The 23385-nt window shown below is 54.3% G+C and overlaps 2 protein-coding genes across 2 annotated transcripts in view; both read left to right on the top strand.

Annotated features, from left to right (window-relative positions):
* Positions 1–1394: 1394 nt before the first annotated feature.
* On the top strand, positions 1395–21892 carry ALLC (allantoicase; the record flags this gene model as incomplete). Its single annotated transcript, XM_081264986.1, has 11 exons — positions 1395–1484; positions 2607–2657; positions 5294–5381; positions 6337–6462; positions 8121–8200; positions 13734–13866; positions 16989–17144; positions 17510–17583; positions 18530–18638; positions 20549–20673; positions 21686–21892. 11 exons carry the CDS (start codon positions 1395–1397, stop codon positions 21890–21892), a joined length of 1239 nt encoding a protein of 412 aa, XP_081121112.1.
* A 920-nt stretch (positions 21893–22812) lies between these two features.
* The window catches only part of DCDC2C (doublecortin domain containing 2C), a gene marked incomplete at its 5' end in the record, with an annotated part of 97611 nt that continues 97038 nt past the window's right edge, over positions 22813–23385 (top strand). Inside the window, one exon of the mRNA XM_081265174.1 lies at positions 22813–23099. Within this exon, the coding sequence (XP_081121300.1) occupies positions 22813–23099 (287 nt within the window). The remainder of the gene's footprint in view (positions 23100–23385) is intronic.

Here is a 23385-nt window from a genome sequence, read left to right as displayed (position 1 = left end):
TGCACCAGCCTGCCGGCCTGCTACAGCGCCACGTCCACTCGAGGCCAGCTGTGTCTGGCCCACGCCCTTCCCACCTCCCACCTTCTCAGAGGAAAGGGAGTTTCAGACACCGTGTCAGATTGAAAGTCTGTGGGACTTCACCACAGAGGGCAGGCGCTGTGAAGGGCAGTGGCCAGGGAGAATGACCCCAGGGCTCTGCTCCAGTGGCTGCAGGAGGGGTGGCCACTAGCTGGGGTGTGGAGGCTGAGGGTGGGGCCCCTTCGGGACCAGCAGCAGCTGAGAGTCGGACACTTCAGCTCTGACATTTAATTAGATGTCCAAGGGAGAGGTTTCCAGTTGGTGGGTAGAATGTGAGTCTGCTGCTTAGGAGGGAGACTGCACATTTGGAGGTCACCAGGGTGTGATCCCCCCTTCTCAGGTGCCATGTCACCAAATCACTCTTTGGATTATCCGTTCTGTTCTCCTTCAGAACAGATTCTGGGAATGTCTGTTAAACACAGTGTTTCATAGGAAGCTCAATATTTCATGATTAATTGTGTTTCTGCAATTTCAAGGGAAATCCCCTGCTGATTGTATTTATTGTCATTTATTCTTTTATGAATAAGAATCGTTCTCTTTTTTGGTGGTTCTGGGACTCAGGCCCAGGGTCTCATGCCTGCGAGGCAAGTATTCTACCACCGAGTGACATCCTGATCCTAGGAATAATTCTTAAGAGAAATCATGTTTTTTATGTGGCTTTCTGTTTTCTCCATGAGAGCAGAAGAAAGGGGAGGAGCACAAGGCACCCGCTGGCTGAGGGGTACAGTCTGGGGCCGCCTAGCTCCTTCAGGTCTCTGTTTCTTCTGGTGCTGGGATTGGCCTAGGTTCCCTGTTGTCCCCTGGTGGTGCCGGCACAGTCCTGAGTCCTGCATGGAGAGAGCTCCGAGGTCCTGTCTCTGAGCCCCAGTGTGGTGGAGGTGCATCTGCAGGTGTCCGTCCTGCACGGGGTGCTCCTGTGGGCAGAGGGGTGTCCTCGGCTCTGCCCCATTGCTAGCCAGGCCTTGTCACCTAGTTGCTGGGTGGTGTTTTGAATGCACAGACAGTAAAAGTGGCTTTGCTAGGTGAGAATGACTTCTCTGCTTTAATCACGACACAAGCTGCAGGTTTGCAGTGGTGGGACTGTGTGTCAGGTGCCCTTGACTCAAAGCAAGCCCTCTCTCACGCCCTCCTCTGGCGTGCTCACACAAAGACACTCAGGCCCGCCCAGGTGACAGTAAGCCCAGCGCTGTCTCTCAGTAAGCCCTCACCTGAGCTTGGTTTTGGGAGCCTGGCTTGGGTCCTCCTGCCGGCAGACCCGCGGCCCTTCCGCCTGCAGAGGCCCACTGCACCTACCTGCCTTCTCGCTTCTAGGAAGCATGGCTGATGCTTCGAAGGAGGGGAAACTGACCCGATTCCTGGACTTTGCCCAGCTGGTCGACATGGCCTCCGAGTCCGTGGGAGGAAAGGTGAGCAGGCCTTCAGGGAGCAGCCAGGGTTTGCTGCACGCAGGCTGGGGGTCCCCCTCCCCAGGGCAGAGAACTGAGTTAGCACCAGCCATCAGGGTAACGGGTGCCCGCCCAGGGAGCACCTCCCTGCTTCCACAAATTTACTTAGTGGAGGCAGTCCTGAACAGCGACGGCCTAGCCTCAGTGCTCAAAAAGGCCCCTTGCCCTTGTGAAGGGACCCACTCTCCCTCTGTGGGCCAATTCAGAACACGGAGTGGCCCTTCAGCTTGGGTGCGGCATGATTCTCTCCCGGAAGGAAGCTCGCCTCGATGCGAAGGAGAAGGTCCCTGCCATGGGCACAGGGGCCTCCCAGGAACCTTGTCCTACCAGGAGAGGCTTGGGAAGTCCCAGCCAGTGCTTAACCACACCGAGGACAGGGTGGTGGAGCCCATGGACTCCGCTGCAGCTGGCTGGTGCTTGCAATAGGGCATCCACAGGGCCCATCAGCCAGAGATGCTCCAAGAGCTCACTCAGGGGCCAGGGAGCTGCCAGGAAGCCGGCAGCACCAGGAGAGCTGGGTCCTCCCTGGCCCTTGGATTCCCGGCGGCAGCCAGAGCCCAGGCACCTCCCTGCAGGCTGCTGGGACCACAGGCTCCTCCAGAAAACCTGGCTTCCACCTGTGCTCATGGGGCCCAGCTGAGTGCACCCCTTTCCTCGGCAGAAACGTGCAGCTTTCTGACACACTCCTGGACAGTTTCCCTGGAGGGTGACTTCCTGGAGTCCCATGGAAGCAAACAGTGGCCACCAGAGCACAGGTGTGACCCCGGGTGGCAGGTAGACCTACTGCCATTGCTGTTGGGAAAAGCCACAGAACCCAAGGTTCTGAGTTCTTGAAAAGAAGGAGCTGGTTTATTTGCTTCCCAAGTGCGAGGTCCAGATGGTAAAGGGATCAAGAGGAAAGGCTGGGACAAGCTGCAGAGGAGCAGCAAGGGACCAATGTGTCAGCAGCAGGTTACTGCCTGCGGAGCCTCCTCCCTGGGCCAGTCCACATTCCCCTGCATCTCAGAATGTTTCACTAGGAATCCAATAGAACGTTTTTGAGTTCACACTCTTTTATCTTCACTTCCCTTTCCCTTTGTCTAGATTTTATTTTCAACAGACGACTTCTTTGCTCCTGCAGAAAACCTCATAAAGGTACCGTGAACGCACGTGGTGCGTGAGGAGGCTGGTGGGAAGGCCCCTGCCCTTAGCTGACCTCTCACTGACCAGCACAGCATCGTGGCCACATGGAAACATGCAGACAGCAGGAGCTGGGGAAGGAACGTGGGCCACATGGCCTTAGGGGGACACACTGAGGTCCTTGCCCTGCTCCCTTGACAAATGAGGACTTCATCGTGTGTCTCGGGAAGAAACTGGCAGTTCTGAATTGTTGGGAAAATGCGTTACTTGCCTCGTTAAGAACGTGTAGGACAGTTTCTCATTAAAAAAGGGACCATTTCAGCAGCTCAGGAGGAAGAGGTAGGAGCAGTGAAATTCAAAGCCAGTCCCAGCGGGCTTAGTGAGGGCCTAAGCAACTTAGAGAGGCCCTGTCCCCAAATAAAAAACACAAAAAGGGCCGGGGATGTTGCTCAGGGGTTAAGTGCCCCTGGGTTCAATCCTGCCCCCACACCCCCCCAAAAAGGACAAACATAGGGAAGAAGAAGCCACCCTGGAATCCTGTCTCCTGCCAGACCCAGAGGCACAGGCCTGGGAGGGGATGGCTCCTGGCTCCCAGGCAGAGCAGTTTGCCTGCAGCTGGGGCTCTGGCTTGTGCCGTGGGTGGTGGCATCTGGTTGTCCTGGTGAATGTGTTGCTCTCTGTCTGGGCCCAGGACAAGCTGGAGCCTGACACTCTGAAGGCAGCTTCCATTTATTAACTTACTTATTCCTCAGGAGAAATGAAAAGAAAATGAGGACCAGATATACTAATAACTTGTTCTAGGTCACACAGCAAGCAAATGCCAAGGCTTTTGCCATGTCACCAAGTGTCCTATGGTTGGGCAGTTTCCACGTGTGCACACCTTGACCTGGCTACCCCAGATTCACCTATGTGCACAAGTGGGCACTTATGGAAAAAAATATTCATTCTGGTATTGTTTGGAGGGTGAAGCCAGCCTGAATGTAAGCCAGTAGAGAAGCAGACAAGTACAGCTCTTCCCGACCCGGGCTTCTCCACGGCCACTAGAGGATGAGCCCTCGAGGCACCTGCTGGCACCCGAGGCCGCATTGTGTGTGCAGGACACGGGGTTGGAAGGACACGTGTCAGGCTGGAAGCAGGGTCTCCCAGAAGGTGGGCTGGGGAGGGGTCCCATTCCTTACACTCTGCAGTGGTGTGCACAGGCATATGTCTGCACACACCATGGACACGCAGGCACAGACACGGCCATACTTAACGTCACCACACACGCACACACACACTGCCTCCTTCATGTAAACAACAACTAAAGAAGGAGTACTGTAGAGAAGGGGCCGCTGGGTGCCTGGCACCGCGTCCCTCACAGAGTGGACACTGTGACCCTGGGCATGCTTCAACAGTGAGGCTGCCATGACATGAAGCACAGATAGGAGGCGTCGACAGCAAGCGCGCATTTCCCTCCCTTCTGAAGTCGGCGAGGTGAGACCCAGGTGCCGGGCTCAGGCGAGGGCTGCTCCAGCAGCTGCTCATCCCCTGGTCTTGTGCTGCAAAGCTCCCAGGCAGGGCAGGCAAGGAGGCAAAGTCCTCAGATGAGCAGTAGCAGGGCTGGGTCAGCCCCAGGACAGCTGTGGCCTGGGACGCTCACAGGCATCCAGGGCCAGCAGGGGCTGCACACCGTGGGGCCCGTGGAGTGTGGCCCTTGCGGCCCCAGTTCTGCTCAGCTGTCAGAGGCAGACCACAGCAGTCTGTCTCCCAGCCACAGCCTGCGTGACCATGAGACGTGCCCAGCACAGAGAGGGCCCGGTGTTCGCTTGGCATTTTACGTAAAGGTCGGCAGCACTTGAATGTTACTACAGGGAGAGCCCCCGGTCTGAAAACCAAAGTCCAGGAGTCCCAACCCTCACACCTCAGATTTGGGGTCTGGGATTAGAGACGTTCAACTGGCAAAATCTGTGCCGACCTTCTGGAATTGACAGAACTGGAAACGCTTCCACACCAGACCCTCTCTGTGCCCAGGTGAGGTGACAGGGCCAACGGTCCATGTGTGGCCACCTACCATGGGCCTGACAGCTTCTGAGTGTCCAAACTTTCCGCGGTGGCTCCCGGGTCGCCTCAGCTTCCCGCACTCCCCCAGGGCTGTGTCCTCTTCCTGTTCTTGCAGAGGGGGCTGCTCGGTTGCTGGTCAGAGGAGGGAGCCCGGCTTCACTGACCTCAGGGGCCCTCGCTTTCCCTCCTGGGGCATGGGGCAGCGCAGAGCTGAGGTGTTCAGGTGGACGGAGCCTCCGCCTGTCCCCATGCCACCCTGGCAGAATTACCTGCCACTACGTCCTGTGTCCCACGTGGCTTTGGAAATCAGAGGGGCCTGTCCTGCTTCGTCCATGCCACCTAGATCCCCTGGGAGTTGCTGCCTCTCTGGGGCCTGGAAGGTGTGTGACGTGCCTTACTTGCTGCCAGCAGCGGCCGAGTCTGTGCCGAGGCCCACGGTGTTCTCTGACGGTGATTCAGAGGCAGCAAGGGCCCCGACCTGGAGTGGGCAGTGGTGGAGCCGTAGCTCCCTTCTGCTCCCTGAGCCTCTGTTTGTCCCTGGGGGCAAAAGCCGCTGAGCTGCAGGCCCAGCCCGGGGTGAGTGTTACCGACCAGCCTGTACCTCTTTCTAGAGCGACGACCCAAGATTTAAAGAGCACGAGTACACAGAGTTTGGGAAATGGATGGACGGATGGGAGACCAGGAGGAGACGGACCGCAGGTAGGGAGATGCCGGCCGCTCACCTGTACCTCGGAGGCCAGGGTGGGGCTGGGATGCCCGGTGTGCTGGGTCAATTTTGGTGGAAGGTGCTGTATCCTGTGGCCCCATCTGGACGCCAGGCTCTGAGAAGTCGAGAGGCATGGCTTGGGCCCTGGTCACCAGCAGGCGGACAGGTGGGAACACTGCAGGAAAGTGTGAATGCTGGTGAGGTCCACGGCCACGGAGGGGCAAGGACCACCTGAGCCGCGGGCAGACGCCACAGTAGGTGCCTCTCACCTGACGCCCAGCGACTCCGAGGCGGGCACGCCCACCCCATCCACTCCTCAGAGCGGCCCAGGGCAGAGCCCAGGAGGAGCTGGGCGGAGCCCACACCTACCTGCACCACTGCGCACCCTGCCTCCTGTCACCTCAAGATGCTTTGAAATGATTTTTTTTTGTCAGTCTCCATCAAAACATGCCTCTGAGGGTGCAAAATGCCTATAAAAGTGAACTAATCAGGTCTCAGGTGGGTAGGTGGGGTTTCCTGCCGTTGTCTCAAACCCTAGAAGCGGGGTGTCTCTAGTTTTCTTCCTGGGGAGCTGGACACATGCTGGATCCCCACAAATCTGGGCATCTTAAGGGGGCTCATGTCTGCCAGCAAAGAACGAAGACAGCACCGCGACACACGGACTTCAGGACGGGCAGACGCAGGCAGGGCACCCGGGCGGCACAGGACTCCCTAGAGATAAGGGGTGCAGTGATGAGGACGGCTGGGCTGGGGTGTCTGTATCGTGACAGTCACAGGGAAGCTCCCAGAAGCAATGTTGTCCCCGCCTCAGAGCTGGAGAAGGGGCCTCGAGCTATGCAGTCGCCTGCCTGGAGCCAACCTGCAGGTCTCCCTGAGGTGGGGAAGGGGTTCCTGTGGCCACCCTCCAGCCAGGTACGGCGCTCACGGATGCTTGTCTGTGCCCTGCAGGTCACGACTGGTGTGTCATCAGCCTGGGGATTCAGGGGATCATCCGCGGCTTCGATGTGGACACCTCTTACTTCTCAGGAAGTCATGCCCCTCGCATGTCCATCCAGGCAGCCAACCTGGAGAAAGGTGTGTGGGGCCACGTCCCCAGGTGAGGGCTGTGGGTGAGGGGCCCCTGGAGTGCTCCCACCAGCACTTCAGGACGACTGCAGGGGCCAGCAGTGTCCACAGCAGCTGGGCAGGGATGGAGGATGACCAGGATGCCTGGCAGGGTGCTCTGGGATCCTGAGAGTCAGCGTAAGAGTGGTCATTGGCCCAGTGTGGATGTCATCCGTCCCCACACCCAGCTGCACCCAGTGACCTGGGATATTCAAGGTTCAGGCTGTGGGGGCAGGAGGGAGGCTGGCTGTGCTCTGGAAGGTCCCACAGGAGGCCTGGGACAGCGGCTGAGCTGCAACTCCACCCACCTGTGGCCACTCAGGGCCTGAGGTGCAGCAGCTGTGGGTCTTGGGAGGGACTCCTTGCACCTGGAGACCCTGAAGCAGCCCCAAGGGTTGGACCTGCGTACCGACTCCTGATTTTCTTAGCCATGTGGTTGTGTGTGTAGCACCTGCACTTAAGGTAAATCACCTCAGGGGACAGGCTGTGTCACCTGTACCTAGGGTAGGTCACCTCGGGGGGCAGGCTGATACTGAAGGTGCTGTGTCACCTGTACTTAAGGTAAATCACCTCAGGGGACAGGCTGTGTCACTTGTACCTAGGGTAGGTCACCTCGGGGGGCAGGCTTATACTGAAGGTGCTGTGTCACCTGTACCTAGGGTAGGTCATCTCAGGGGGCAGGCTTATACTGAAGGTGCTGTGTCACCTGTACCTAGGGTAGGTCATCTCAGGGGGCAGGCTTATACTGAAGGTGCTGTGTCACCTGTACCTAGGGTAGGTCACCTCAGGGGACAGGCTTATACTGAAGGTGCTGTGTCACCTGTACCTAGGGTAGGTCATCTCAGGGGGCAGGCTTATACTGAAGGTGCTGTGTCACCTGTACCTAGGGTAGGTCACCTCGGGGGGCAGGCTTATACTGAAGGTGCTGTGTCACCTGTACCTAGGGTAGGTCATCTCAGGGGGCAGGCTTATACTGAAGGTGCTGTGTCACCTGTACCTAGGGTAGGTCATCTCAGGGGGCAGGCTTATACTGAAGGTGCTGTGTCACCTGTACCTAGGGTAGGTCACCTCAGGGGACAGGCTTATACTGAAGGTGCTGTGTCACCTGTACCTAGGGTAGGTCACCTCAGGGGACAGGCTTATACTGAAGGTGCTGTGTCACCTGTACCTAGGGTAGGTAACCTCAGGGGACAGGCTTATACTGAAGGTGCTGTGTCACTTGTACCTAGGGTAGGTAACCTCAGGGGGCAGGCTTATACTGAAGGTGCTGTGTCACCTGTACCTAGGGTAGGTCACCTCGGGGGGCAGGCTGATACTGAAGGTGCTGTGTCACCTGTACCTAGGGTAGGTCACCTCAGGGGACAGGCTTATACTGAAGGTGCTGTGTCACCTGTACCTAGGGTAGGTCACCTCAGGGGGAAGGCTCATACTGAAGGTGCTGTGTCACCTGTACCTAGGGTAGGTCACCTCAGGGGACAGGCTTATACTGAAGGTGCTGTGTCACCTGTACCTAGGGTAGGTCACCTCAGGGGGAAGGCTCATACTGAAGGTGCTGTGTGCACAGTGCCACTAGAGATTTCACATGAGTTAATGGCCCTGTTCCCCAGTGTTGGTCACTCTCCCTTCAGATAAACTGCCAGAAATCCCACAGAGAGGGGTCCGGACAGGAGCCGCAGCCACCCCTGAAGAGTTTGCAGCCATTGCACAGGTATGCCCCATAGTTGTGGGTTCTTTCTGCCCCACAGATGTGGGTTATGTGTCTCCCCCACTGTGAATCTAGGTCTGTCTCCGTGGTGTGGGTCTAGGTCTGCCCCCCAGGTATGGGTCTGGGTATGTCCCCTAGGTGTGGGTCTATGTCTCCACCCAGGTGTGGGTCCATGTCTGCAACCCAGGTGTGGATCTGTCTGCCCTACAGATGTGGGTTATGCCTCTACCCCACGTGTGGATCTATGTCGCCACCCAGGTGTGGGTCCATGTCTGCACCCCAGGTGTGGATCTGTCTGCCCCCCAGGTATGGGTCTGGGTATGTGGGTTATGCCTCTCCCCCAGGTGTGGATCTATGTTGCTACCCAGGTGTGGGTCCATGTCTGCCCCCAGGTGTGTGTCTAGGTCTGCCCCCCAGGTATGGATCTGTATCTGTATGTCTGCCCCCACCTGTGGGTCTATGTCACCACCCAGGTGTGGGTCTAGGTCTGCCAACCAGGTGTGGGTCCATGTCTTCCCCCCAGGTGTGGATCTGTCTGCCCTACAGATATGGGTTTTCCTCTCCCCCAGGTGTGAATCTAGGTCTGCCTCCCTGGTGTGGGTCTAGTGTGGGTTTAGGTATGACCCACAGGTGTGGGTCCATGTCTGCCCTTCAGGTGTGGATCTGTCTGCCTCCAGGTGTGGGTCTAGGTCTGCTGTCCAGGTGTGGGTCTAGTGTGAGTCTAGGTATGACCCACAAGTGTGGGTCTGTCACTACCCAAGTGTGGGTCTAGGTCTGCCTTCCAGGTGTGGGTCTAGTGTGAGTCTAGGTATGACCCACAGGTATGGATCTGTGTCTGCCCCCCAGGTGTGGATCTGTGTCTGCCCCCAGGTGTGTGTTTAGGTCTGCCCCCCAGGTATGGATCTGTATCTGCCCCCCAGGTGTGGATCTGTGTCTGCTCCCAGGTGTGGGTCTAGGTCTGCCTTCCAAGTGTGGATCTAGTGTGAGTCTAGGTATGACCCACAGGTGTGGGTCTGTCACTACCCAGGTGTGTGTCTAGGTTTGCCCCTTAGTTGTGGATCTGTGTCTGCCCCCAGGTGTGTGTCTAGGTCTGCCCCACAGGTGTGGGTCTGTGTCTGCCCTCCAGGTGTGGGTCTGTGTCTGCCCCCAGGTGTGTGTCTAGGTCTGCCCCCCAGGTATGGATCTGTATCTGCCCCCCAGGTGTGGATCTGTGTCTGCCCCCAGGTGTGTGTCTAGGTTTGCCCCCCAGGTATGGATCTATATCTGCCCCCCAGGTGTGGATCTGTGTCTGCTCCCAGGTGTGGGTCTAGGTTTGCCTTCCAGGTGTGGGTCTAGTGTGAGTCTAGGTATGACCCACAGGTGTGGGTCTGTCACTACCCAGGTGTGTGTCTAGGTTTGCCCCCCAGGTGTGGATCTGTGTCTGCCCCCCCCAGGTGTGGATCTGTGTCTGCCCCCAGGTGTGTGTCTAGGTTTGCCCTGCAGGTGTGGGTCTGTGTCTGCCCCTCAGGTGTGGATCTGTGTCTGCCCCCAGGTGTGTGTCTAGGTTTGCCCTGCAGGTGTGGATCTGTGTCTTCCCCCAGGTGTGTGTCTAGGTTTGCCCTGCAGGTGTGGATCTGTGTCTGCCCCCAGGTGTGTGTCTAGGTTTGCCCTGCAGGTGTGGGTCTGTGTCTGCCCCCAGATGTGTGTCTAGTCTGCCCCCCAGGTATGGATCTGTATCTGCCCCCCAGGTGTGGATCTGTGTCTGCCCCCCAGGTGTGTGTCTAGATCTGCCCCATAGGTGTGGGTCTGTATCTGCCCCACAGGTGTGGGTCTGTATCTGCCCCCAGGTGTGTATCTAGGTCTGCCCCACAGGTATGGATCTGTGTCTGCCCCTCAGGTGTGGATCTGTGTCTGCCCCCAGGTGTGTGTCTAGGTTTGCCCTGCAGGTGTGGATCTGTGTCTGCCCCCCAGGTGTGGATCTGTGTCTGCCCCCCAGGTGTGTGTCTAGATCTGCCCCATAGGTGTGGGTCTGTATCTGCCCCCCAGGTGTGTGTCTAGGTCTGCCCCCAGGTGTGTATCTAGGTCTGCCCCCCAGGTATGGATCTGTGTCTGCCCCCCAGGTGTGGATTTGTGTCTGCCCCCAGGTGTGTGTCTAGGTTTGCCCTGCAGGTGTGGATCTGTGTCTGCCCCCAGGTGTGGATTTGTGTCTGCTCCCAGGTGTGTGTCTAGGTCTGCCCCACAGGTGTGGTCTGTGTCTGCCCCCCAGGTGTGTGTCTAGGTCTGCCCCTCAGGTGTGGATCTGTGTCTGCCCCCCAGGTGTGTGTCTAGATCTGCCCCATAGGTGTGGGTCTGTATCTGCCCCCCAGGTGTGTGTCTAGGTCTGCCCCCAGGTGTGTATCTAGGTCTGCCCCACAGGTATGGATCTGTGTCTGCCCCTCAGGTGTGGATTTGTGTCTGCCCCCAGGTGTGTGTCTAGGTTTGCCCTGCAGGTGTGGATCTGTGTCTGCCCCCCAGGTGTGGATCTGTGTCTGCCCCCCAGGTGTGGATTTGTGTCTGCTCCCAGGTGTGTGTCTAGGTCTGCCCCACAGGTGTGGTCTGTGTCTGCAACCCAGGTGTGTGTCTAGGTCTGCCCCCAGGTGTGTATCTAGGTCTGCCCCACAGGTATGGATCTGTGTCTGCCCCCCCAGGTGTGGATTTGTGTCTGCCCCCCAGGTGTGTGTCTAGATCTGCCCCATAGGTGTGGGTCTGTATCTGCCCCCCAGGTGTGTGTCTAGGTCTGCCCCCAGGTGTGTATCTAGGTCTGCCCCACAGGTATGGATCTGTGTCTGCCCCCCCAGGTGTGGATCTGTGTCTGCCCCCAGGTGTGTGTCTAGGTTTGCCCTGCAGGTGTGGATCTGTGTCTGCCCCCCAGGTGTGGATTTGTGTCTGCTCCCAGGTGTGTGTCTAGGTCTGCCCCACAGGTGTGGTCTGTGTCTGCCCCCAGGTGTGTGTCTAGGTCTGCCCCTCAGGTTTGGGTCTGTATCTGCCCCCCAGGTGTGTGTCTAGATCTGCCCCATAGGTGTGGGTCTGTATCTGCCCCCCAGGTGTGTGTCTAGGTCTGCCCCCAGGTGTGTATCTAGGTCTGCCCCACAGGTATGGATCTGTGTCTGCCCCCCCCCCAGGTGTGGATCTGTGTCTGCCCCCAGGTGTGTGTCTAGGTTTGCCCTGCAGGTGTGGGTCTGTGTCTGCCCCTCAGGTGTGGATCTGTGTCTGCCCCCAGGTGTGTGTCTAGGTTTGCCCTGCAGGTGTGGATCTGTGTCTGCCCCCCAGGTGTGGATTTGTGTCTGCTCCCAGGTGTGTGTCTAGGTCTGCCCCACAGGTGTGGTCTGTGTCTGCCCCCAGGTGTGTGTCTAGGTCTGCCCCTCAGGTGTGGGTCTGTATCTGCCCCCCAGGTGTGTGTCTAGATCTGCCCCATAGGTGTGGGTCTGTATCTGCCCCCCAGGTGTGTGTCTAGGTCTGCCCCCAGGTGTGTATCTAGGTCTGCCCCACAGGTATGGATCTGTGTCTGCCCCCCCCAGGTGTGGATCTGTGTCTGCCCCCAGGTGTGTGTCTAGGTTTGCCCTGCAGGTGTGGGTCTGTGTCTGCCCCTCAGGTGTGGATCTGTGTCTGCCCCCAGGTGTGTGTCTAGGTTTGCCCTGCAGGTGTGGATCTGTGTCTGCCCCTCAGGTATGGATCTGTGTCTGCCCCCAGGTGTGTGTCTAGGTTTGCCCTGCAGGTGTGGATCTGTGTCTACCCCCCAGGTGTGGGTCTGTGTCTGCCCCCAGGTGTGGGTCTGTGTCTGCCCCCAGGTGTGGATCTGTGTCTGCCCCCCAGGTGTGGATCTGTGTCTGCCCCCAGGTGTGTATCTAGGTCTGCCCCACAGGTATGGATCTGTGTCTGCCCCTCAGGTGTGGATCTGTGTCTGCCCCCAGGTGTGTGTCTGTGTCTGCCCCCCAGGTGTGGATCTGTGTCTGCCCCCCAGGTGTGGATCTGTGTCTGCCCCCAGGTGTGTGTCTAGGTTTGCCCTGCAGGTGTGGATCTGTGTCTGCCCCTCAGGTGTGGATCTGTGTCTGCCCCCAGGTGTGTGTCTAGGTTTGCCCTGCAGGTGTGGATCTGTGTCTGCCCCCCAGGTGTGGATTTGTGTCTGCTCCCAGGTGTGTGTCTAGGTCTGCCCCACAGGTGTGGTCTGTGTCTGCCCCCCAGGTGTGGATTTGTGTCTGCTCCCAGGTGTGTGTCTAGGTCTGCCCCACAGGTGTGGTCTGTGTCTGCCCCCCAGGTGTGTGTCTAGGTTTGCCCTGCAGGTGTGGATCTGTATCTGCCCCCCAGGTGTGTATCTAGGTCTGCCCCCAGGTGTGTATCTAGGTCTGCCCCACAGGTATGGATCTGTGTCTGCCCCTCAGGTGTGGATCTGTGTCTGCCCCCAGGTGTGTGTCTAGGTTTGCCCTGCAGGTGTGGATCTGTGTCTGCCCCCCAGGTGTGGATTTGTGTCTGCTCCCAGGTGTGTGTCTAGGTCTGCCCCCTAGGTGTGGATCTGTGTCTGCCCCCAGGTGTGTGTCTAGGTCTGCCCCACAGGTGTGGTCTGTGTCTGCCCCCAGGTGTGTGTCTAGGTTTGCCCTGCAGGTGTGGATCTGTGTCTGCCCCCCAGGTGTGGATTTGTGTCTGCCCCCAGGTGTGTGTCTAGGTCTGCCCCACAGGTGTGGTCTGTGTCTGCCCCCCAGGTGTAGTCTGATATCAGGACTGCAGATCTGCCCTTCAGGTTCTTCAAAAGGCCATCATTGGGACATTCGACCCTGGGACCCTCTCCTTTCCCACCACCCTGTGGCCTTGCACATGCTTGGCTGGTGGTTCATTCAAGTCTGTATGAGGTAGCAGATGACCTGAAGAGCCTTGGGAATGGTCTAGCCCTGTCCACACACTTCTGCTGGCCTTGGCCAGATAAGGTAGAAAGTGGCAGGAAAAATTCACCCTTCCCAGAAATTCGACATGGAAATTTTGTTAGTTGAACTTAATAAAATAAACAATTGGGGCTTAGCACATTCTGGTTTCTTAAAGTTTATTTTTTCTAGTAATTTGCATTGTGTTCTATGAAAGTGATGATCCTCAGCAGGGAAATTAGTAGTGGCAGAGACATCAAAGGGACCTCCAGCTGCAAGTCCCATCTAGGAGATCGTCACCAGGCTCCCAGACCTCCCCAGGTCAGGGGGGCAGCCCTGACCCTTTTATTTGAAGGGCCACACTAAGATCCTCTGGCGATCAAAACGAGGACGTTGGAGCAAGCAGAGAGCTTCCTTCGCAGACTCCCTCCACTCAGAGCCGCTCTTCGGATCAGTATGGGAAGGGAAGGATCCCAGGCAGGGCCCTGGTGTGCATGGTCACGCCCTGGGCTTGACCTTCTTGGTGATGATGTCAGAGTTCTCCTTCAGGCACCCATCACTACTCTATTCCAAAGCACCTCTGCCCCTGAAGAGCCCTGGGCACTTGGATGAGAAAATCTGCTCTTCCTAAAAGCCACTGCTAGCATTTATGTGTCTCTTGCCAGCTAAAATCTGAGGACTGGAATTCCCTGGTTCCTATGACGGAGCTTAAGCCAGGAAGCACTGCTTCCAGCCACAACTACTTCCTGGTCAACTCCCAGCAGAGGTGGACTCACGTGAGACTCAACATCTTCCCAGGTAAGTGCTACGCGGCCCCTGTAGCCCTGCCCTTCTTTATTCTGCATCGGCATGTTTGTGAAATGACACAGATCAGTAACAGAGCTGCCCAGTGTTAGGTTGTCATTTGCCCTTTTGGTGCCCCAGGAAATTCTTACCTTACTCGAGGGATCAATAGGTAGCTAATGAGAAATTACCAAGTTAACCAGGGTGTGGAGAACCAGTGGATCAGGTTAGATATCTCATAGCAACATTCATGTCACAGGTACATTTTCCTATTTATAAAGAAATCCTATGCCCTTTATCTGACATCCTCCTCACCAGCCCTAAGCAACTAAAGTTACTGTCTATCTTGATAGGTTTGACTATTTTGAAACTTTCATGTAAAACAATCACATTTTTTGACATTTCGTCTCTGTCTTTTTTCACTTCATATAATGTTCCAAGGTTCTGTAGCATATACGGGAACTCCATGCCTCTTCTTGACCAAAAAATCTCCACCAGTACATACACAGCATTCTAGTTACCCATTCACCAGCTGATGGACATTTGTTTCCACCTGTTGGCTCCTAGGATCGATGTTGCTGTAAACACTCACTAGCTTTTGTGTGGACATAGGTTTTCATTTGTACCCAAGATTGGCATTTCTGGGTCATATGGTCGCTGTGTTTAACTGTTTGAGAAACTGCTGGACTTTCCCAAAATGGCTGCAATATTCACATTCCTACTGGGAATTTTGATTTCTTCGCTTCCTTCCCAGCACTTGTTATCTTTCTGATTGTAGCCATCTTAGTGCATGCAAAATAGGACCTCATTGTGGTTTTGATTGATTGGCATTTCCTTGATGCCTAATGACGGTGAGAGCATATTTTCATGTGCTTATTTGCCATCTGTATATTTTCTTAGAAAAAATTTCCTTCTAGACTTATTGCTTATTTAAAAATTAATTATCAAGTTATATATAAGTTCTTTATATATTATAGATACAAGTCCCTTATCAGATACAAGATGTGCAAACAATTTCTCCCACTCTGTGAAGTGCCTTTTCACTTTCTTTGCAGGGTCTTTTGAAGCACAAGAGCTTTTGATGTTGATGAAATTCAGCATATCTGTTCTATTCTTGTGCGTGTGTGTGTGTGTGTGTGTGTGTGTGTGGTGCTGGGGATTGAACGGGGCCTTGTTCAGGCAAGACAAGCACTCTACCAACCGAGCGGTATCCCCAGCCCATTCTATTCTTTTCAGAGTTACATCTAGAAAATCAGCACCAAATCATGGATATGAATGAATATTCCTGTGTTTTTGTGTGTTTTATAGATTACATGTTTGCTCAAAGAAATAGATCAACATTTTAATCTTTGATTTACATCTCTGGTTAATTTTGAGTTAAATTTTGTAGGTGGTGTGAGGAAATGATTCAGCTGCATTCTCTTGCATCATATGAGTTGTCTAAAGAGCATTTGTAGAAAACACTCTTCTTTCCCGATGGAATGACTTGGGAACACTTGTTGAAAATTAGTTGACCATAAACACATGAGTTTATTTCTGGATTCTCAATTTTGTCTTTGATCTATTTTTCTGTTCTTATACCATTAATGAACTATCTTGATTAGCAAAGTAAGTTTTAAAATTACAAATTGAGTCCTTCGGACTTTTTTCTTTTCAAAAATTATTTTGGTGGTTTGGAGTCTTTTGCGATTCCATAGTTTAGAATCAACTTGTAAATTTCTACAGAGAAACCAGCTGGAATTTAAAAAAAAATTATTTGTTTACTCTAATTTGTTTTATATGACACCAGTTGGGAATTTGACAGAGGTTGCATTAAATCTGTAGCTCAATTTGGGAATTATTGGCACCTTAATACTATAAAGTTTCCCACTCCATGAACATGGGATAGACTCCCATTTGTTTAGGTGTCCTCTAATTTCTTTCAAAAATGATTTGTAGTTTTCAGATTATAATTTCTGCACTACTTTTGCTAATTTTTATCTTGTCCCTACAACACTACTGAACTCCTTTGTGAGTAGTAATGGATTTTGAGTGGAATATTTAGGATGTTCTGTATACAAGATCACACTGAGAATAGAAATAGCTTACTTCTTCCTTTCTAACTGGGATTCACCCTCTGTCTCTCCCTTTCCAATCAGAATCTGTCAGTCTGTTTCCCGCCCCCTACTAATTACCCTGGCTAAAATCTCTAATGCAGTATTGAACAGAAGTGGCAAGGGATGAAGTCTGCATATGATTCTCAGCAAAGATTCAATTTTGCAAATATGATCTTTTGTAGTCTCAACCAAATCGCTGAGCAGTGCAGTGCTGTAAGAATAAACACATGAGAGTCTTTCATGAGTTGAGGGGTGGAGGCGATGCTCATTGCTGACACCAGCGCCCAGGTGTGTGGGGTCTGTAATTTACCTGTGGTGCATTTCCAAGTGACTTTCCACCTCCATGGAGTTGACTTGCTACAGGTAGACACAGTGCAGAAGTGGACAGCTTGGCAAGTGGCCTGGCCCCAGGGATGCTACATTCTAAATCTGGAGACAGATAACAGAGGGGACTTAAAAAGAGGGAAAATAACAAAGGTAACTTCTGCTGGGCATGGTGGCACACGGCTATAATCCCAGCAGCTCAAGAGGCTGTGGCAGCAGGATCTGAAGTGCAAAGCCAGCCTCAGCGACTTAGGGAGGTCCTAAGCTACTTAGTGGGATCCTGTGTCAAAATAAAAAATAAAAAGGGCTGGGGATGCTGCTCAACGGTAAAGCATCCCTGGGTTCCATCCCCAATACCAAAAAACGAAAAGTAAGGTGACTTCCTACTGCAATCAGAGCTATAGAGAAGCTGAGCAGGCAGATGGAATAAAGCTCATCTGGGAATCAGGCAGTGGCAGGTGGACAGGGAAGAGAGGACCTCCAAAGAGAGAAAGAGCCTTCCTGGGGCCAGACGTGTAAATTGAGACTCAAGAATGACTGTTTCCTGGAGAGCTGGGGAGGTGTCATGATAAGGCACTGTCATGTGCCAGGGCCCTGGGGTGATGGGACTGAAGTGGTCAGGTGTGGCAGAGCCAGCAGGAGGTGAGCCTGGAGAAGACGCAAGGGCCCTGCTGGTCATGCCACCCCACAGTTACCTCTCTGACCTTTCCTTTTCAGATGGGGGGATTGCGCGCCTTAGAGTATATGGTACTGGACAGAAGGACTGGGCTGCAACCGATCCCAAAGATCCAGTAGACCTGGTGGCCATTGCCTTTGGGGGGGTCTGTGTAGGATTCAGCAATGCACATTTTGGGCACCCGAACAATATGATAGGTGAGAGAACATTCTAGGAGCCGGCTTTATGGAGAAGTGTGGGTACTAGCATCAAATACCCCATAGGCCAGAGGACGGGCCCTTGAAGCATGGGGTGGAGGAGATTGGTGTGGGTGTGGGATTCAAAGCCCCCGTGCCATGGGGCAAGTCATCATTAGTCGTGGTCCCTCCTCGTTTGGGCCTATAGAGTTGCCATAAAGGAAAACAGTTACCAACTCTGTGAATGGGCTGCAACGTCACTGCAATGAAAGTCATCTGGGTGGCCACGCTCAGGGATGTGGGACCTGAGATCAAATGGTGTGGGCATGCATTCTCCCATTTGAGATCAAATCACCGTGGCACCATTAACGGAATCTTTCTGGTAGGAGTTGGTGGGCCCAAGTCCATGGCAGATGGCTGGGAGACTGCGAGACGGCTGGACAGGCCCCCGGTGTTAGAAGTAAGAAGTTCTTTTCAAAAAGCTTTTCATTTTACATCAAAGGAAAAAAAAATGTTTTTTAAAGAATCCTCTTGAGCTTTTCTAAATGCTCGTCACTACTCTCTGTCGGTTCTGAGTTTCCAGTTCCTCCTGGCTCTGTACAGCTCCACACTGTCCTCCACCAGGGCAGACATGCTGGACATTGCCCCGGCTCTGGTCCATCTTGCTATATTCCTCTGTTTCTTCAGAAAAGGGATCAAAGGATCTATGGTCTAATGACCCAGAAGCCATGGGTACATTTGTTCGTAGAACTGAAGGGAAAAACAAGAGTTTAGTATTTGTAGTCTCTGTGCTTCCTAGGATCAGACACCCATGCGAGCCTGTGGTGATAAGGAACTAGAGTCAGATTAGCTCCTCCATCTGGCCAGTAACTTAGCTGACGCAAAGAAGCCAAATGCGGGGAAAGCCAAGCCAAGTGTTCAGCTCTGAATCCCACTGAAAACTCAGCCATGCCCCCTCCCCTGGATGGCCCTCCCATCACACCAGAGCTTCCTGAGGTAGATGCATGAACTCGGCTTTCAGGGTATGAAGGCTTAGAGCCAATCAGGCATCCCAAGAGACAGTGGCAACCAGGAGAATATCCTCTTTGCAAGGGCAAAACAAATTATTGGCCCCTAGGGTTGGATTAATAAGATACCTCTGTGTATGATGTTCTGTATGAACCTATAGTTGGCGCAGAAAACCACCAGGAATTGACAGAAATGAACTCTCAAGTCAGTAAGAGGTATTTAAGGAGTGATGGCAATTTATACACAATGTGGTTTGCACATTAGGTCACAGGAAACACCTTTTTTTTTGTGAGAAATAAAAGAAAGCACAAATATAGGATGTTAACATTTTCCACCTGCTGATTTTCAGTCGGTTTAATGATGCCGACTGAGCTGACCTTTCTTTCCTTGGATTCCAGAATGACAAGAATGGCCTTCTCCAGGTTCAGGGTTGTGAGTGGGCAGTTTTCCGGCTGGCACATCCTGGAGTAATAACTCAAATTGAAATCGACACCAAGTATTTTAAAGGTAAATGTCACGTCAGGAAGGGCCTTGTAGTCGGTGGGCTTACTCTCCAGGTCACGTGTCTCCTGGGGGGCAGGGGAGCTGCTCTCCGCATGGCCTCCCCTCCCAGTGCTGTGTGGTCCTGAGCAGTGCTGAGAGCGTCACGTTGGCTCCGCAGCTGCACCTCCCTCCACAGCTCAGAGTTGGCCTGGAGGACTCTGGGGTCGCCCACGATGCCCCATGCTGTGGGGCTCTGAGCTGCATGTGCAGTGAGCCCGTGGGAGCAGCAGGGAGGACAGGCCTCTGGCTGAGAGGCAGTGGTCCCGGCAGATTCCGGGGGGGGGGGGGGTGACCATTTCTCTCCAGGTGTGACATCTTACTGTGATTTTTGTGGTGCTGGGGATCGAGCCCAGGGCCCTGCACCTGCTGAGCATGTGCTCTACCACCAAGTGCACCTGGCTGCAGGCAGACGTGGAGGAGTGACCCACACAGATTTGAAACTTCGCATTTCTGGTACTAGGAGAAATTGGTAATAAGAGAAATTTTACATTTACTTTCTTATGAGATGTACACATGGGTCATCGTATCAAGAAAATTCCAAAGAGGTTATGCTAGGTGACGTCATGTTAGTATTGGACGGGGCGTCTTGGGATTGCTTAGTTCTTTATGACAAATGGTGGCAGCCTGTTTTCACATTTTGTAGGGCTGATTTTTAAATGTTTCGAATCATGGTGACTTCTGCTGATTCTAGCTTTTCCAGGGAAGCACAATGTACACTGAGGACAGGTCTGTCACCAACAGCGGAGGGTGTGTATTAATCGAGAAGTCTTGGTGTCTGCTGCTTTTGGAAAACCACATTTCAGACCCCATTTCCTGGTTTTTGTTTCCACTTTCCAACGTGGCTGGCAGCAGCCTGTGCTGTGGGCAGCGAGGGGCCCGCTCTTCGGTTTTCTTTTGTGCTTTGAATGTCTCTTTACTCCAGTTTTCTACGTGAAGGGTTTGGGTCACTCTCTTCCTTTCATAAAGAAAACTCAGGCAATAAACAACGAATCCACTCAACCAGTTGCCCCCCAAATGCATCAGGTGGTGAATATACTGTCATTCCCTTGGGACAGCCCTGGGCACTGTGAGGACAGCTGTGGACGAGGGAGCATGCTGGCATTCACTGACATTATACAAGCCATACAGCAGATGACAACCACATCAAACACACCATGCTGGATACGCACACACACAGGTGTGAATACAGGGAGCAGAAATAGCAGCTGCAGCCCGTGGGTTTGCACCGTACCCCAGGAGCATGCTCACCTGCCCAGGACCTGTCTCAGGAGATGAGCCACAAAGTGGGCATGTGGAACCTCTATTGAGCTGCTTCTCACCAAGAGGGTGGGGACTTTCCCCTAAGATCCTGTGACCCTGCTGGGCACACAGTCCTCTGAGACTCCAGAGACAGGAGAGAGACTCGGGGACCAGGTGCCATCACCTGGAGGCAACTGAGAAATCCTGTGTCTCATTGGTGCTCAGCACCAGCTGATGGAGCTCAGGGTTTCTTCTTTTGCTTGTCATGTTTCAAAAGGAAACTCTTTCCCAGTGTCACGATAATTCAGATGTGCCACACGCAGTCTGAACTCCACCTCCGGAGCACATCCAGCTTTGGCAGTAGGAACACTGCGGGTGCAGCTCAGGTGTGCCAGCGCTGATGTGGCAGGCTGCTTGGGGTTCCTGCAGAGCTCAGGCATCAGTCTCGAGAGGCACCAATGCCACATGAACTGGCTTGTTCCTTTCCTTTATATGTCACTCCTCTGCGTTTGCTTAGAAGGAGCGGTGGCTTGTTCTTTGCCAGGTTTTGATCTGGTTACACGAGCCTGGTGCCCTACAAGCTGAGCTGTGCTGTGGGGATGTGCAGGGCAGGGTGCCTCTGTTTGCTCCGATAGGCAATTCTCCCGACAGCTGCAAAGTGGACGGGTGCATCCTGACCACCCAGGAAGAAGAAGACATGGTCAACAAAAAGTGGATTCTTCCAGCCCATAAATGGAAGCCCCTTCTCCCCATCACCAAGGTATGTGGGGGACAGCGTGGGGATCTGGTCTTCAATCAGAGCTATTTCCCCTAGACTCTTGTGTGCAGATTAGAATACAATTTCAGACCTCTTCTCAGTTTAGGAGTGAAATGAACTGACATGAATGGACTTTAAAAACGGAATGGTATACTTACATAAGAGAAAGGCAGAGGCTTGGGAGGCTGAGGTAGGAGGACTGCAACTTCAAGGCCAGCTTCAGAAACTTAGGGAGGCCCTAAGCAACTTAGTGAGACTTAGTGAGAGTCTATCTTAGACAACAAACAAACATGCTGGGGATGTGGCTCAGTGGCTCATTGGCGCAATGGCTGTGGGTTCCATCCCCAGTACAAAAAAAGGAAGGACAGACTCTCTGTCCCACTTTTGCGTTTCTAACAATCAATTTTGTTAAAAGTCTGTTGTGTTAAAAGACATAAATGGAAACATGTTTCTGTGATATCTAACTTTTTGGAGGGGGTGGGGGTGGTGCACTGAAAGCTACCTGTGGGATAAATGTCCTGAGATGGGCACTGTGGAGGCCAGGGATGCTCCCTCGTGACCATGGGGACAGCAGAGTCCTCTTTCACCTTCTCAACAGCTCGTCCCCTAACTCTTTATTTTATTTTTATTTTTTAAAGAGAGAGTGAGAGAGAGGGGGACACAGAGAGAGAATTTTAATATTTATTTATTTTTTCTTAGTTCTCGGCGGACACAACATCTTTGTTGGTATGTGGTGCTGAGGATCGAACCCGGGCCGCACGCACGCCAGGCGAGCGCGCTACCGCTTGAGCCACATCCCCAGTCCTCCCCTAACTCTTTAAAGGGACACATGTCGGGGACCTGCCCTCGGGTCAGTGCTCCTTGGCCCTGCCCCTGCTGGCAGGGACCCTGGAAGCTGCGTGGTCTCAATGAATCACTTCAGCTGAAGCCCCACAAGTCCAGACTGACAGGCTGAGCTGGGTCCTCGGGCCACACAGCCCTGCTCCACAAGGACCCCCTTCTGACTCTCTTCCAGTTGTCCCCCAACCAAAACCACCTGTTCGACAGCCTGACCCTGGAGCTCCAAGACGTCATCACTCACGCTAGGCTTACCATCTTCCCGGATGGAGGTGTGAGCCGCCTTCGACTCAAGGGCTTCCCCAGCTCCATCTGCCTGCTGCGGCCCCGGGGGGACCCCAGGATGAGGTTCTCAGTTAAAGCGGGTTTTAAGGCAAACCTTTAACCATGTGCAAAACACTCATTTCTACACAGCAATAACTGCCCACTTGAGGTCTTTCCGAGGTTGTCAACACCTGGTGGCTGAATAAAGTGGTCACCGCACCAAGTAGCCTCTGTGTTTCCTGTTGCCATGAACCGTTTCGTAGCTTAATTATTGGTGTGGCTGTGAATAGAGGTGGCCTCTTGAGGAATTGCTTTTTTTTTTTTTAAACCCCACAAGGTACTGACATTTATAACATGACTGTGTACCTTCTGGGTGTATATCCAACAGTGGATATGTAGCCTACTGTCTTGGAGAGTTTAAACCCACCACGACCACTGGGAACAAGCATTTCTAGAATTACTCATGGTTGCAGCTCAAAGGACTGGCCACTCTTCACCAGAACAGGGAGGGCCTTCCACTCCCACCCCCACCAGAGTGCCTGCATTCTGAACATCACATTTCTGGGTACCAGGCACCAGCAGCGACGTCACCCAGTTCCTCACGTGCTGTGCAGGTTCCAGACCATTTACCCACTCTGTGCCAGGGGCCTAGGAGCTTTTTAGGTGGTAAATCGCTTAAAGAAACTGAGGCTCAGAAAGGCCAGGCGTTCTGGCAACATCCTCTTCTGATTGTCCCGATAGTCCTGATGGAACCCGCCTTGCGCCCTCGAGGGCCGCCAGCACAGTCAGCGGGGTCGCGGTGCGATGTCACCCCTCTCATTCCCGCCGCTTCTGCAGGCCACCCTCCTCCTCCTCTTTCCAGAGCTGCCCGCCACCCTCACCTGTCCTGTCCCTGCAGGCCGCGGGTCACAATCGCCGGCGCGTCAGCACACGCAGCCCTCCTGCCCTCTATGGTGACCCTCGGGTCAGCTCCGCGTGGCCCTGCTGGCGCGGTCCTGCTGGCGCGGTCCGGCTCTCGCGCGGAGGCGAGCGCGCAGCGCCATGGGCACGCGCGGGCCCTACCCGCTGGTGGACACCACGCCGGCCAAGACCATCCTGGTGTACCGCAACGGGGACCAGTTCTACGTGGGCCGCAAGTTCGTGTTCTCGCGGCGCCACGTGGCCAACTTCGAGGTGCTGCTGGAGCAGCTGACGGCGCAGGTGGACGTGCCGTTCGGCGTGCGGCGCCTCTACACGCCCACGCGTGGCCGCTCGGTGCACGAGCTGGACGCGCTGCAGACGGGCGGCAAGTACGTGGCGGCTGGCCGCGAGCGCTTCAAGAAGCTCGAGTAAGTGTGCGCTCCGCGGCGCCGCCACCTGCGGCCACCTGCGGCCACCTGCAGCCACCTGCGGCCACCCCGCTGCCCGCTGCCCCGAGCCCCTGCCCCGAGCCCCTGCCCCCTGAGCCGCGTCCCGGGAGGACGGGCCTCTGCGCTCCTCCGAATGCCTGGGTTTTAGAGGATGCTGGGCCCAGGGGAGGGAACCTGGGGCGGGGCTCAGAGTCCACTGGCGGTCCTGCGGGAGCTGGCCTCCTGCCGACACCTCTGCCCGCGGGGTTTGGCCCGGCCCAGCCCC

Source organism: Spermophilus citellus, assembly GCF_964194105.1.
Source record: "Spermophilus citellus genome assembly, chromosome: 13".
In the NCBI taxonomy this organism is placed as follows: Eukaryota; Metazoa; Chordata; class Mammalia; order Rodentia; family Sciuridae; genus Spermophilus; species Spermophilus citellus.
This window is presented reverse-complemented; position numbering and strand designations above follow the sequence as displayed.